The sequence below is a fragment of the Antennarius striatus genome, chromosome 8 (genome assembly GCF_040054535.1).
Source record: "Antennarius striatus isolate MH-2024 chromosome 8, ASM4005453v1, whole genome shotgun sequence".
Classification (NCBI taxonomy): domain Eukaryota; kingdom Metazoa; phylum Chordata; class Actinopteri; order Lophiiformes; family Antennariidae; genus Antennarius; species Antennarius striatus.
The window spans coordinates 21,542,112-21,558,659 of NC_090783.1; the positions used below are offsets into that span (position 1 = coordinate 21,542,112).

Sequence of the window (16,548 nt, forward strand, 5' to 3'; positions counted from 1 at the left end):
ACAAATAAAACTTCAATATTTCATTATCCCACTATAAATAAATTCCATTTGCTTTCATTTACCCTTGAAGAGACATTCTTCATCACATATTCAAACCTTTAGAGAACTATATAAATCAAATCAATGCAGCAGGATTTGCTAGTTGCCCCTATCTCAAGAGTGACCTCAATTTCTAACAACGACTCAATTTCCATTCCAGCCAGAAGCAGAAAAAGGCAATTTTGAAACCCAGATCACACCAAGTGGGACAGACCATTCATCTTAAAAGGCTCAGTGACATCTCCATCCTGTCAGATGCTCCTGATTGTTTCTTTTTGCCTTTGGGGCCATTTGAGGTACTTGTAACTGAAATCAAGCTTTAACCCAACCCACAGAGGAGCAGGGAAGCATTTCAACAGACAAGTCATGAGACAAGATAAGGACAGCATTGTGAAATCCAACTCTTTATGTTGGCAAAAATGTTTTCTGCACCAAGATATGTAGGAACTCCCATAAACCGTATTAGATGACTGATTTCAGATGAAGTAATCTTAAAGGTCGAGCGCAGAGGCCAGAATGTCAACTTCTGTCTGCCTCATCATCTGTGTGAGGTCTTTAGAGTAATAATAATCCGTATAATGGATGGAGCCTCAGTGTTTAGGAGGTAGAAATAGAAGATGAACAGAAAAAAATAAGGATAATCAGAGGGAGAAATTATAGAGAGGGAGACAGAATCGAGGTCAAAGCATTGGGTGTGTGTACGTGTGTGTGTGTATGTGTGTGCGCTGGTCTTTGTGTGTAGAATCACATGTAGGAAACTGATTCCTTCATATGTTTCCTTTATCGCGCATCTGTTTTTTCAATCAATGGTGTTTTTAAGAATATCAGTAAGCTTTCCGTAAGCGAGGTGTGAAGAGGCCCCGCAGGGCGTGTTGTTTTCAAGGACAACATAATACTCTGCCATCAAATTGGATGGGTAGCTCAATGTATTCACGCTGAACCAAACAATGTATTGATGTGATGTGATCTCCAAATGTTGTGTCTCACTACAACGTTTTATTGTGTGCAACTACACACTGCCGATGTGCATGCAAACACACACCAGGGATACATACAGTATTTATGTCTACCTTTAAGCTTCACAGATATTGTCGGCATTTAAAATAAAAAAGAAGGTAATTTTAAAGGACACTCTTTGCTTCACCTCTTCACCGCTCTTAGAGCCACATCACTTATAAAAGGCTTTTGCATCCTTTTGTTACAACTTCTCAAATAAAATATAGTGTTTATGAATCATGACTGATCACAAACCTTTCTATATGATTTAGCATCACAATCCAGCCCAGGTCATCTACTCTCTGTAGAGCCCATTCATTGTCTGTAATGACATTGTTTGCCAGAATATTTGTAGTACACATTTATGAATAAGGCAAAAAGATGTGCCTAATAAGTTGAGAAGCAATATAGAAACAGCAAAATTATTCATGTGGGAAAATGGTGCAGTGTAAAGGAAAAAGAGGATTTTAATGTTCTAAAACAAGATCATCTCATACATGATGTCCTCTGTGAATATTTTCCAGTCGCTGAGCAGACTACTATTTATGAAATCATATATTCACGTATTAAAGCCGAAGCACCATCATGCATTCAGCTCTGAATTCTCATTAGAGTTCATTATTTTAAGATTAGACATGCACTTTTTGGTCTGTTCCTTTCCATGAATAAATAGATAAGGACAGGTTTATACGTGTATATATGCATATATATATATATATAATTTTATTTTTCAAAAATGCACAGTCAAGCAGTTAAATGCAGTTTCAGTTGTGATGGATATGGATAAGGTTTATTTGCAGCAGTAGGGAATCAGAAAAAACATGCGTGCTGCCCATTGTCTTTTTCCAGTGAGACTGAATGAGAGGATGATGAGTTAAAATTAAGGGGAGTGACAGTGTTACACAACTGTATATGACTGGTTAGCACATGGATGCCCAGGAGGCTGTTCCCTTCAACTGCCACTGACAGCTTACCTGTCAAGAATACTGCCATGTAAAGGGAATAATATAGCATGAGACAATCCAGATACAAGTCCACATACAGTGAAACACACCCCGCCTGCTTTCCTAGAAAAGACAGAAACAAAGCCATGGATGGATGTTTGGCTTTTTTATTAGCATCGGTAGACCAGTGATGAACTAGCGATCTGTCATACTGAACAAATGTTTCTCCTCAGGAGACTCCTTAAATGTTTAACCCTTAAATGTCTGTATAACTTTGCTGCGACTGTCTCACCCGGTGGTGTCCAGTGTCGTCCTCTATTCTCTTTTTCACCTATTTTGTCCTCTGTTTTAATTTGTGTTGTTGTTATTGTCACCTTATTCTATTCTGGTCAGTGTATTCATTTATATTTAGGTTTTGATTGTTTTGTGTATTTTTCTGTAACTGTATGGAGCAACATAGAAACAATTTCCCTTACAACTAAATTCTATCCTTATCTTATCTTATCTTATCTTATCCAGGGCGAATTCTGTGTCAGCTGGATAGGCTCTAGTAAAACTTACCAAACCAAAGAAAGTAATGAGACGAGATACAAATAAAGTGTGTGTTCAGCTAATCAATCATTTTGTGCTGTTAGTTACATGAGTTGACGCACATGGTTAGATGTACTTAATATAGTTACCGTCCAGAAAGCAGCGATTGGCGTTGCTAAACAGCGAAGGCATTTTAATTCAATAAAATGTGCTTTCCCGACGGAGATGTAGGGAATTCCAATTTGTGGAATCAGGCTTTCCGGAAAGGGCAACTCTAATGTAGAACATTGTGGACGGTTGGAGAAATACATGGAGAACCTAGTTAGTGATTAAACGTCTCACCTTGTTGTCTCACCCCACACAGCAATTAGAGCAAAGTAGTCAGTGATTCATTGCTGGGGAACTCTCACGATAGCACAGGCCTGCTTTTAAAAAGGACTTTCCAGCAGACAGACTCACCACACACACACATACACACACACACACACGTATGTGAACTCATGCATAGCAGGGCACACAATACACAAACACATATTAAAAGGACATAATAAAAGGAGTGACCAATGGACAGTTTGTTTTTATACAATTAAAAGAAGCTATTCATAGCTTTCAATCTTCAATAAGCTTATTAATCATTTGCATGTTTTACTCAATTAACGTTGGCATGCATGCATAAGCAATTCCATCCTGCTGAGTCGAGGTTGCAGGAAGGGCAATGATTTAGGTTAAATTAAAGACAGTAAGACAGATGGTGAAAAACAAACTGTTTGAATCTTACAGAGAATGAAATGCATGCCTGCAAGCAACAGGACGATATCCTTTTGGTGGAAGTTGTCATCTGCAGTATTCTTGCTTCCACTGAGTTGTTATGAGTAGAGCTGAGGCCTCTTACATAGAAAACAGAGGAAACGCTCGCTAAAGTGAAATTTTATAGCTTCAAAAGAATTATTTATGAAATCAAAACTGTGTCCTGTCCTAGAGGATCTGGTAAAAGTACAATATAGTGACAGATTAAAGACAGAACGTAACTAAAACAGACAGTAACAGGAAAAGTTTGAAAAGTAGCATGCATTCATTCATATGTTCAGGTCAACAGATACTGACAGCACATCCTTCAGTGTTTCACGCCAGCTAAGAGAGGCTTTGTAACACAAAATTACATGAAAAAGAATTTTGTATAACATTTGGAAAACTAAGTGTTGAGCTGTTTCGTGTACTAAGTGACTCTGGGGTGTTTGACTGCCACCTAATCTTGATCCCCGTCCATCTTGGGACTTCTTCACTATCAAAATACCACAGTGTTCTTTGGTCCCTTATTGTAATGTTGGAGTTTACATTGCAGCTCACTTAAACCTTGATAAAGCATCCGGAAGTGCGCTTGTTCCTTGAGTCTCGGACTTACGTGAGACACAAAATTGCTTTAAACTGTCATTAAGAGTGTGGGAAAAGGAAATGCAAATAGAAGCTGGTTTAATATCAGTATGGGGAGGGTCATAAACATTTAAATTACCGTAAATAATGATAATTTGTTGCTCTTTCGCGGAATTTGTTAATCGCGTGTGGCTCCTGGAGCGTATTCGCCGCAAGGAAAGAGAGCGTACTGTAAATCTGACACTATGATAATGACACCGCAGTAATATTTCTGCTTTCCACTGATTGCCAATGACAAAATATAAAGTTAAAGTAAAAAAAAAAAATCAACCGCACTCACCATTTGATGGTTTTATTCTACAGTTAATGCTTACCAGAAAGTCCTGTTGTCTCTTTGTCTGTTAGGTCTCCATTTGCTAGCTGAGACTTTAGACTTGTATAGCATTTGGTTATTTGTTCCGTTTCCAGGGTGGTGCCCTGTATTCATTTTTTAAATAATAATGATAAATTGCTTCAATAATAACATTGTGCTTATTTAATAGTTAATTATTTATTATTTTACTAACAACCTAATTGATCCTGTCAACTGGTTGTCTGAAGAACTAAAATTTAACAGCAATCTTAATTATAAATGATTATTTTTATCAAGCACAATTTTAGAAAGAGTCAAAAAATAGACATTCAACTGATAAATGTGGACATTTATATGTTCAGCACCTGTAAAGATAACTGTAAGCATTTTATTCTGTGAAAAGAAAACACTGTCAGTACTTGATACATATTATTAAAGGTAATACTGTAAGTTGATTAAAAAAAACTATAAACATTGAAGTCATTTTTAAAAAAAGACATTTTAAATATTGAAATTTATATCCTAATTGTTGGACTTGTGCTTAAAATAATTAAAGGCTGGGGTCACAAAACTGACCCCAATTAGAAATTGATCCACTGGCAACAACAACCAACATTGCTTTGGGTCACTGCTTATGCCCAGGTCTAAACAGTGGAAACATACACCCATAAAAATAGGACAGATTATCACACACTTGGCATGATGTGATACAATGCTGAGTCATCATGTCTCCTGCCTAATTAAACAGGAACATTGGGAGTACTCTGATGTTTGCTTTTATAATGTCAATCCAGAAAAAAATGGGTCATTGACTGTCTCAGGGGCGGAATGGTAATCAGAGATCAGTATTCAGCTCACAGGAAGAAGGGTTTGTACTTCTGCATCCACACTGTGGTGGTTTTGGTGTTTACATGTTCACCCTATACCTCCATGGGTTTCCCGATTACAAAATTGATCATAGGTATGGATGTGAGCTTGAATGTTTGAGTGTCAAGCTTGTGTTGATATTGCAACCTGCTTAAGGTGCACCATGTCCAATGCCCAGTTGGATAAACTCAAATAACAATGCAAAGAATAAGTGATCGTAAAAAAAAAAAATTGGATATATACCAGTCGAAAATGCCTCCTTTGGGTAAAATAGAGGGTTGATGTTAATAACTGTGCTTGAGTATGTTGACTCCAATTAAATTTCAGCCTGTCCGGATGTACTTCCTGTGCAAATTTGGTTGGGGATAGGTTTTAATCACTAAAGGTAATGTATTCAACAGGAAATCCTTGGAGAAACAAATGGGTTTGGCCTTCCTTGCAAAGAACAGCAATGAAATCTGGCAATTTTTACTTCGAGCTATCCAAGCACAAACAGACAAGTACTGTAATTAGTAAATTCTGTGATAAAGAAAAAGTAATTCAAAACACACTGTTCATTATAACCATAGCTTACTGTGTAGAATGAGTGAAATGTCCATGGCAATGACACAGTGCCCTAGATATGCTTCATTCAGTGAGTCCACCAAACGACACTCAGGTCAATTTTGCATGCAACATGCACAATTAACATAATGATAGTATGATATCACCTCAGTGTACTTCACTGCTTTAATAATAGGCTATAAAAATAAACCAAATTAAATGTGGAAAGTGGACTATGACGAGGACACGTTATTCAGTAAGACCTTTGGAACCGTGTGAAACATATTAAACTCAATCGTGAAATATGTAGGTCAGCAGTAACGGTTAACTTGAAAAAGTTTGGCTGATAATCATTTGACATTTTTTCAGACAGAAAAGTCATAAAAAGATTGAAATCTTTTCAAATATGCTCGCAATACATTTTTTTTAACTAAATGCATTAATGACTACACTGAGTCTTTAAGTAAGAGTTCATGTCATGTTTCAATTTCTTTTCCTATCTACACCATGATAGAACAACTTGAACTTCTAGCCTTGCTATCTTTCCACCTGGTCTCCTGGACACACAGTATGTCTACCTTCCTCCTCTGCATCATGTCAACCAACTCTCTACCTTTTCCTGTCATAGTTCTACCTCTCAGTCCTATACCCTTGGCGTTCCTCTTCTCTGTCTTCCTACGAACACACTTTCCACCTCTCCTTCTTCAACCAACAGTTGTCCAGTTTCCACCGGAACCCTGTAGGTCAACAGCACAGATGGCGGTCGTTGTTAACCCAGGCCTTGACCGATCCGGTATGTTTGATTTGGCAAAAGTTTTACGTCGGATGCCCTTCCTGACACAACCCTCTGTATTTATCCGGGCTTGGGGCCAGCACAATAAGACACTGGCTTGTGTCCTCTTGAAGCTACTTTCTACCACATCTTCAGGGATAAAAATATGATTTTTGAATCTCGGGTGTCTGTGGTTAATTTGCCCCTCTTGTGAGTCACGTGAGCCTGTAGGATGTAAATGCCCGTAGGACACATATCTTCAACTTTTTTTGGGTTCCTCCACATTTTCAGTTTCATCATATTGAACTTTGCCTTGGAACAGCCACTGTAACAAATCCAATTCAATGTGGCATGACCATTCTCCCAGCTGTCACACTTACAGTATAGCCAAAATATGGACCGACAAGCCATCCGACGGCTGACTCACACATGAACAGATGCATCTAGACTCATAAAGTACAAATCTGAGCCTCGTGCTTCCCAAAAGCTCTTCAGCAGTACCTTCAAACAATGACCAGAAGCGATTTGAATTTTCATCAAACAGCAGTTATTAAATGTAAATTACAACCCTCAGTTGAAAATAAAATAGTAACCATGTGGTGCCACAGCAACAGGAAATTTTTGGAGTTTCAGTCAAAGTGGCATAAACCTCTTAGTGTTCAACTTGATATCCCTTCAAACATTGGAAAGAGCTATTGTATGATTTGCAATACAGAGATTCCGCAAGAAATCTCACAGACTGTTGCAAGCTAAAGAAGACATAAGACAACTGGAATCCAGGCCCTGCAATGTTGATCTGTTGTTGCACATATGACATCAAGAAATCGTCTAAGAAGTTCATGTGGAGGAACTCATTGTAGGTCAATCCAGAAATCTCATCTTCAGGTTACTGTTGGCGGAAGATATTTAGGATCTACAGTCATTTTAATGTTTATACGGTTCTTCAGTTCTTTATAAGGATCACTGTCGAGTCCGACAACTTGGAAAACTGTTTGTCTCCACCATGTTGCCAAATAGCTCGCCTCTCTAAACGACTGAGAGGTCGTTCAACTGGAAAGGAGTTCATCTCACGATATCACGCTTCAAACTTTTTTTGTTTTAATGAATTCTATGAAACACAAAGGAATACACTGCCTCAAAACTGGCTCTTCACTCTATTGTAAACCAGTTCCATATGCAAATATCGTGTGTGTGTGTAAACCCAATTTTCTGCTAACTTACCTTTCGCAGTTACTCTGGCAGACCATCAAATGAAACTGCATTGTTGTAGTCCCTGACTTTCTCGTTCACTCTTTGTCCTCTTAAACAGGTACATTCATTTATGAAGCAAGCACACTGATGTGAAGAGGACTTCAGCCATTTCAGAAACCTCTCTGCACCACATCACTTTCACAGCAACACAATGATTAAAATGCAGGAAAAATTAATCCACACATTTGGAAAAGAACCACGATACTGAGCTGTCTACTTGTGTGCCGTGTGTCCATCTTTTAAATGAAGATAAAACCTGAGGTGCTTGATTAAGACTTACAATTTGAAGTGGTGCTTGCTAATGTTTGACTGATGAGTTAATTAAAGTTAAATGCATCTTAATTTCCCAGGGAAGCTCTCATAGCATAACAAAAACTAATAGCAGTTGCAATGAAGAGTTTTGAGTCTGACTCGAAATGTTAAAAGTACCAAAGGCCAAAGAAATTAAAAGTCTTATGGGTAAAATTGGACAAAGTAATTTTATTCATAAGAACAAGATTAAAGGTATATTTCTCACAAATGTAATATAATCCTATTTTCACTCATATATGGGGTGTAAACAGCTTAGTCAGGAACATACGCTCCTGATTGCTAGAATTCATTAAAAATTCTGATGCATTTGCCCTGCGTATTAAACCATTTAGCTCAGTAAGCAAGTGTTTCTCATCAGTGACACCTTAATAAGCCCTCAGTCACTTGAGGGCTTATACATCTGCTGTGGAGAAGTTAAAAAAGGTTTAAATAAAAGCTTCCATTCCTGCAGCATTCCCCCCTCTTCCTTTCTCCAGACCCCCATCCTCCACCATGTCTGCATCTACTGATCACCTGGGGATGTTCCACTAGGAATCAGCATTCTGAAGCTGTAGCTTATTACCATAATGCCCTAATGCCATAGTTTTTTTTTTCAAACCACAGAAGCTTATGTGTAGTTACTCTTCTATGTGCAGCTCACATTCAGCATCACCCTGAATTCAGACACAGTAATGTTTTTGGATTTTTTTTTCTTTTTTCTGTTTCCTGAGAGGACACTGTCAGTGTGTTTCATGATGGTCATTGGCCCTGAGCAATCCTTATGTGGAGAGGCAGCATACACATTTACTGCATGAACAGGATAGATGGGTGTCTGTTAAATTAAACTTCCGTTTCATTTTTTTTGTAACCCCCCCCCTTGACCTCTCAGCTGAGATGTTGAGAGGGTTCACTTTCTATAATTACGGTGCCAAGAGTATATTGGCAAGCAGGAATCCCATAGTCTGAAATATCCCTGTGTGTGATCAAAATGCACTGAAAATTAATTTGATGCTGTTGCTAAAGATGGTTTCACTTTATCCTCATACTGTTTTTTTGAAGCAACTCTTTTTCTGTAAAAAAAAGAGAAAAAGAAAGAAAAAAAGCCATTCAATAAATGCCCATTGAAGCAATGATTGCTTTGTTCCAAAAAGGTAGACAGATGTAAGCTGGAGAGAAAATAAGTCAAGCATACATTTGAATGTTTGCAATGTAAAACAGGGCAGCTGAGGATGAAGAAGTGCAGCCTAAGGTAACAAGGCTAATCTGTGAATATTCTTAAAATCAGGTGATATAGTGCTTCACTGCCTCAAATCTGAAAGTAAATATATAGAAAAGTTATATACACACAAATACGTACAGTACGTACGTGTATATATATATATATATATATATATATATATATATATATATATATATATATATATATATACCCGGTCTGTATGCACATGTGACTAACCACCAGTGTGTGTCAGAGTGGACTAACAATTTCCTACAGGAAAAATAAAGTTGAATACATTTACATATACAAAAACTACTAGGTAACATTACAGTAATACTTTCTTTCTGATCTGTAGAAACGTGGAAGTGCTTCAACCTCAGTTGACCTTCAGGTAAAGCAGCAAACATATGTTTGTGGTTTTTGTAAAGAAATAATGTAATCAGACAATTCACCTGTCACATCCAGTGACAGTTCTGGTCGGTGTTGCATCAGCTTCCTAACCTCTGTGAGGTGAGGTCAGCGCCGTTTGTAATGCAACGACCATTGTGGAGATTCATGTGGCTCCTCAACGATTGTCGATGGGAGTGTCAGGGGGGTGTCAAAGGGGGGGTTGTTGAAATATACAAGTTTCACTGAGCTTTTTGTATGCTAATAGAGGTAATGGGCATGAGCCACTCATGCTAATTTATTATTATTCCCCTTTCTGGATCTTATGTGACCTTTTACAAACATCCAATCAGGTTATCCGTGAGTTTTCAGTGCCCCTTTCTGGTGTTTTTGTTATTTTCCTTGGCCTTGGGTACTGGTGGGTAATTTGTTGTGTTGCAGGGTCCTGATAACTCCAAGGTTGTGCTCCACTGGATGTGGAGAGTTTTATAGATTTCCTATTGTGAAATCTATCAGCAGGTGTGCCTCTACTTAATAACTGTTTCCATTTGGTTAGAACATTGTGTCCTGTATGCAAATGACTGTCTCTCATGTTTAAAAATGTTCCATTATGTCTTCAAATCCTGCCAGTTACTATGTAAATGAAGTGTACAACTTGCCTTGTTTTTTTGTTTGTTTGTTTTCTGTTGTTTTTACATATTCCCATCAATTTCAAAACAATACATTATCATTTAGTTGGCTTTGGTCATACCATCTGAAACGTCTAAAGTATTTCTAAATCGAAATTTGCATTTTACTTAACATTACCACATCATAAAACTGAAAATAACATACTGCGGTTTATTAAATTAGAAAGGTACATTGAAGAATTGGACTGGTGGGGAAAAACATTTTATATAAGAACATATAATCCATCATACATTAAAATGTCTTAATTAATTCTTAACCTTTTCATATTTAACAAGGACAGGAGCAGTGAAGGATCATTCTCAGATAGGGGAACATTTATATTTGGCATCTGTCAGACTTGAACATCATCATGCTGTGGCATCATCTTGACAAGATGCTTATGAAGCGCACATGTTACCCCGAAAGAGTACGGATGCAGACATTCAGGTCCAGAGGCCATGACACAGGCCACTTTTCATCAATACACAGAGGAAAGGTCATCCCAAGAAAACACAAGCCTCTCAGAGCCACAGGCACATCTATTTCAGATGAAGACATACAGTATTTTAATTATCAATCCCCTTGGCTTGAAACACAGATGGGGTACTATGGTATTATAAGTTTCTTCTTTTCCTCTTTAACCCAAAGTAAACTAAAGATGTGACATTTGACCAGTTGGTCTGCAAAAAAAAAAAAAAAAAAACATTAAGAAATCAATTTGGGTACCGACATGAATGGTTTTACAAAGATTCCATTCACACAAACACACTGGAAACGGAGCAGTGTGTAAAATAAGCAGATAGGCGGTTAACTTTAGGAGACAGAGGAACAATTTGAAACCGGTCTCCATTCAGGGACTTGTAGAAATCCATGAAATTCAAATTCAAGCAACTTTCTAGTGGATTGATTTAGGCGCCTGTGGAAAGCCATGTCCTGGATGGATGAGAATCTTCATATTCTTTCCCATAAATACAAAAAATTATATTGCCTGATTAAAAAGGTCCATACAACAGAGTTGGAACAATGGCAAGGAAACAGGAGTCAAGGTTTGGGATAAAACTTTTTGATCAATGGAATGAAATGGGAATTACATATAGAAAATCCAAGAGAAAGCACCAACACTTTAACAGAAGACAAAATACTGAGAGGAAATCACAAACTGTTGCCGACTGGATGAAGGTGATATTTAGCGACGAATCACAAATCTGCATTGGCCAAAGAGATGAGGCTGGACGCTTTTTCTGGTGCCAAAGACAGTTTTGTCACACATTTTGGTAAAAAAACAAGGGCAGGTATCAATCATTACCTCAACAGTGAATCAAGAAAAGCAAACAAGAATCAACAGGACTTGCCAAAGGTTTGTTAAAGACATTTCACCTCTTATCCAAGTTGCTTCTTCAGTTCTGAACTGACCTGAATGACTGAGAACCTACACAAACATACGAGTGGTAAATGCACTCGTATCTTGAACACCTTCCATATTCTACACATAGAAACTGAGTTCGACAATAACTAAGTAGTTTTTCAGGATGATGATGATGCATCTCATTACAGAACTAAACGTGTTAAAGCCTTTTTACAAAAAGGTAAGTCAAATAAAAAACACAGGCAGTAACTGGTCTGGATCACAAAAGAAGTTTTACAATACAGTTTAGGCTCAAATCTCCAACTCTGCTCTGTCAATACAGGTGAATCAGCTCCATGTAGATTGGTGTGTATTAGTTAAACACTTGGTTTAGAGAATAATTAGATAGTGCCACAAAGAGTTAGCTGTGATGCTCTTTATTTTATTTTATTGACGTTTATTTGAATTTGGCTTGATTTTGGGTACCAGCTTTTCATTTTCATTTCAGTTCATACTTCACTGGATCACACATCACCTCACAAATCACGATTCAAATTCCTCACTAGATCAGGACTGTGAAGCCAGCAGCTAATAATTCCACCTAATTTAGTTTTGCTCCATCACCCTCACTTTAAACAGCCCTCTGGGGAAACGGTGTGTGGGTGCATGTGGTTATAGTGTTCCCTGTGGCTTATCGTAGTTCCACCCTGTTGCCTTAACTTAACAAGGCAGGGAAAGGCGCAGTCTGTGAGACAAGGATAGTCTCAGGGGATGTTCAGGAGGATCACGAGTCAGGCTCGTTCGTCTAGAACTAACTCATTCTCAGATAGTTACAGGCAATGGGTCACATCTAATTAGAGTCTTATGGATACAGGAAATGAATGAGTGATATACAAGCTACTCTAACAACAACTTGCATACAGAAATTTTTTTTCTGTTGCAGATCATGGAGAAACAGTGACATTTTTAACAACATCCTTGGCCAATAAAAGTAGATGCAACATTATATGAGCAAATGATGGAATGCAAAGATTCATCATCCATTGGCCGCACAAATTATTAAAAGAGATTTCACTAATGAAGGCACAATGATTCACGCCATTTGAAGCACTCTGTGACCGTCTGACATTATAATCAGATCACTAATCAAAAAGCAAACATTTTCTACGCTCTGCTTGCTTTTTTAGTCACTTCCAGATATTGCCTCCTTTTTTCCTGTACATTGATTTACATACTCTGTCCATCATTGGCTGGATGACACACTTCACATGGCTGCCTTCTGCGGATTGGTTGCCGCTGCAGAAGAGAGAGGAAGCTCGCTTCCCAAAACAGGTATAAAAGGCAGCGTGCGCTGCATCAGAGACAGAAGAGCATCCACTAAGCATTTGAACAAGCTTCTATTGACAGCTACTGCCAGATTAAATAAATGAGAAAAGCAAGACAAGAAGCTCAATAAGACAACACACAAGAAAAGGAAAAGTAGGTAGATAATTAAATCAGCTATAGGTGAAATTAATAGTTGATCTTTACCAAATTTTTGATTTTGGGACATTTCTTTTGTTATTTTTTGTTCAGAATATCAAAACAAAATGTCTCTGGAGGTAAAGGAGAAGACCCAGGTACGACTAGTGTTTCTGGGGGCAGCAGGGGTTGGCAAAACAGCCCTTATTCAGCGTTTCCTCCAAGATACATTTGATCCCAAACACCGGCGCACAGTAGAGGAGCTGCACAGGAAGGAGTACGATATTGGTGGGGTCAAAATCACAGTGGAGATCCTAGACACCAGCGGTAGCTACTCCTTCCCAGCCATGCGCAAGCTCTCCATCCAAAACAGCGATGCGTTTGCACTTGTGTACGCTGTGGATGACCCAGAATCGCTGGAGGCTGTCAAGAGCCTCCGAGATGAGATTCTGGAGATCAAGGAAGATAAGTACACTCCAATAGTGGTGGTAGGGAACAAAGTGGACCGAGAGGAGGAACGCCAGGTGTCCAACAAGGATGTGTTGTCAACTGTAGAGATGCACTGGAACAGCAGTTACCTGGAAGCTTCAGCAAAGGAGAATGCCAACGTGATGGAGGTTTTTAAAGAGCTGCTGCAGCAGGTGAACCTTCCCAGCAGGCTCAGCCCTGCTCTCCGCAGACGAAGGGAAACATTTCCAAAAGACCTCAACTTCCGGCCGCCTATGAACAAGACCAACAGCTGTCTTCTCTCATAATGGGAGACTAAGAACAGAAGGTCTCTTTTGTTTCATGAAGGGAAGGACATAAAAGAAGGAAGGCTATACTTTTCAGTTGGACACAGAAGTATAGAGAGAAGCCTGACAGGTTGTGCAAAGGTGAAGTTGATTTTGTGATAATGGACCCACAGACAATTCACTGTTTGCAATTCAGAGGAAAACAAAACCGAAGAGTGAAACGTGTTGAGACTGAATGTGAAGAGAAGGGGGACGTGTGGGAGATGCATAATTACAGGTGTTGGCGTGATACTGTTAAGGCTTATTTGTTGAAATGCTGCTGGTGTTTAGATCAATGTATAGCTTTGGGATTTGAAAATAAAATATTCAGTTGTATCATGATATTAAGAATACTACCAAGTTTACTGAGAAGGGTGTATATGTACTGTGGTATGTGAAAATGTTGCGTTTCATTATTGGACTGTAGCACATAATGTTTACACTTTTTTGTATGCTTTTCCATTTTGCCATCGAGTATGCCCATTCTTGTTTTGAGTGGTGAAATACAAATGTAAACGGCTAATGCACTTTTCATTTTTGAAATAACCATTACATGTGTTTTTTCTTGTTGTTGGTTTTTTTTTTTTTTTTAATATGGATTATTTTATTTATTATGGCATACTCACACATGACTATTTTGTTTTGTATTTGACAAATGTAAAATGGGATGTGGATCTAAATGTGGAATTAAAGATAAAACCACCAAAAAAAACAAAAACGTGTTTCAAGTTATTGATGTTGATGTTTCTGGATGCATAAAATATGTGTTGAGCACCTTTTAGTTTTGAGTGAATAATTACATTCCGTAGATGTTAAGTCATTAAAATCAAATATATGTAATGAACCCTTTATATACAGTAAATCATACAAATACTACATTGTTGTCGTTAAGGTGAAAATGTGTCTTTTTATTTTCAAAACAGGAACTTTTGAACGAACTTTCTTTTCACATCCAGTCATAAAACCCTCTGAACATTGAATTCAGCAACGTGATTTTTCTAAGCATCATTCCAGACAGGAAAAAAAAGAAGATAAAACTGTCATGGAACAATAAAAAGAGGATTTGCATGTGGAATACTGACACTGATTAATTCAACTGGTTTTTTAAACTATTTTTAAAAAATATTCACTTGCTTTGTGCTGCTTCATTTCAAAATATGACAAAATAAGCCAGCAAGTGCCAGCCGCCACTGTTTTCCAGTATCTTTCCTCTTGACATCACACTGTATCTAAACCTTTGTCGCCATCTGTGGATAAAATAGATGCATTACACTTTCTGCAACAGGTGTATATCTTACCTTCACCCAACTGATGTCATCAAACCTTCAATGAGATCTCTACCTACATACTTGAAAAAATTCATCAAAACTTCCACTGCTTTTGATTCAAATCTCAGGTCTAACTTGCTTTAGTCTGTGCTCTTTGTATCCATCATCAGTCAAGAGTGATTCCACTGACTGCATATGCATAATGAAATCTGTTATCAATCTGGACAAGTCCTTCTGATCCATACCGCGTACTTTAGCTTACAGTTAACAAGTTAAAATGCTTTTCATATCACACCACAAAATGATTTTAACTTCAGAGCCCGCGCAGCAAATCAATATACAAAGGAGTGTTAAACTCTGCTGACGGAAGAGGTAACAGTCAAAGGTAAGCAAACTACACTGAAATGAGAATCAAAATAATTGAATAAAAATTCTGTTGAGAAAAAAGTTCACTGTTCTCCTCAATGCAACCTGCTCGGAATAGACAGTTGTAGGCCTCAAACTAAACCCCCACCCCCTCCCCTGTACACCCCACTCCATTCGAAAGAACTAAGCTTCCCGTTTTAATTTGAGGAAGTAGCTTTGTAAACGTTTGCATGCTGTTCCTCTTTCAGTCCACATTTAAACATTCTTCCGCACTCTGCCGTATGTCATTTGCGAAGGGAGACAGAGAAGCTTCATAGTGATGAAGGTGTGCGGATTGGATTTGTCATCCTGTAACAAAGAAATATATTTTATTTTACCTAACGGGATTTTTTTTTTCCTCGTGAGATGAGTTTCTCTACCTTTACTATATTTATCATTATACATTGAACACATTGTAGTCACAGTGAGGCAAACCTCTCACTGTTTGGAAACCAATGTCTTTGCCCTTGGACTTGGTCAAAGCTCCTCAGCCTATTAGAGTGACTCTGAGGCGTTTAGAACAAGTTCAGGGTCCTGGGCAGAACTCAACAAGACTATTGGATGAAATGAAGCAGAGCAAAAATTGTATATTGCATAGAAACTGTTTGATTTTGTTCAGAGAGTAATAGCCTTTATTCTTCTTCCATAAAAATAGGGGAGAAATAACCATGTGTAGGAATGTTGTATTCATACATTCACTCATCATTTACAGGCCAATGAGAGATACATGTGTGAATGTGACTTAATTAAACATGGATCAAGAAACATAATACTCCTAGTTTACATTTGTAATTCATCACCAAAAATGTCCATTTGAAGTGGAAATACCATCTACTAGGTATCTATTTTAATTTATCTTATGTGTTAAATTTTTAACACTTGCATGATGAATTAAATCGATCATGAGCTCTCAGATCTCAGTGCTTTTTTTTTTCTTCTTCTCTACACGGTATTAAATATGCTGAATAGTGATATACAGTAAAAGCCATAATGGTTTCATTCAAACTTCAACTGAACAGCCGTTTCAACTTTCAGAAATTTGCATGTTTCATCAGACAAACAGC

General features: G+C 37.9%; 2 protein-coding genes across 2 annotated transcripts in view; one reads left to right on the forward strand and one right to left on the reverse strand.

Moving 5' to 3' along the window:
- Positions 1 to 6,225: 6,225 nt before the first annotated feature.
- The window catches only part of LOC137600172 (phosphoinositide 3-kinase regulatory subunit 6), a 65,965-nt gene continuing 55,642 nt past the window's right edge, over positions 6,226 to 16,548 (reverse strand). Inside the window, exon 20 of the transcript XR_011036911.1 lies at positions 6,226 to 6,256. The gene's annotated coding sequence lies outside the window, so the exon portion shown is untranslated. The remainder of the gene's footprint in view (positions 6,257 to 16,548) is intronic.
- On the forward strand, positions 10,447 to 15,576 carry LOC137600195 (ras-related protein Rap-1b-like). Its single transcript, XM_068321669.1, has one exon. The coding sequence runs from the start codon at positions 13,167 to 13,169 to the stop codon at positions 13,791 to 13,793; it is 627 nt and encodes a 208-aa protein (XP_068177770.1). The 5' UTR covers positions 10,447 to 13,166; the 3' UTR covers positions 13,794 to 15,576.

Excerpts from the sequence above, each read along its gene's own strand:
- LOC137600195 (XM_068321669.1), top strand. The coding sequence starts at position 13,167 with ATGTCTCTGGAGGTAAAGGAGAAGACCCAGGTACGACTAGTGTTTCTG.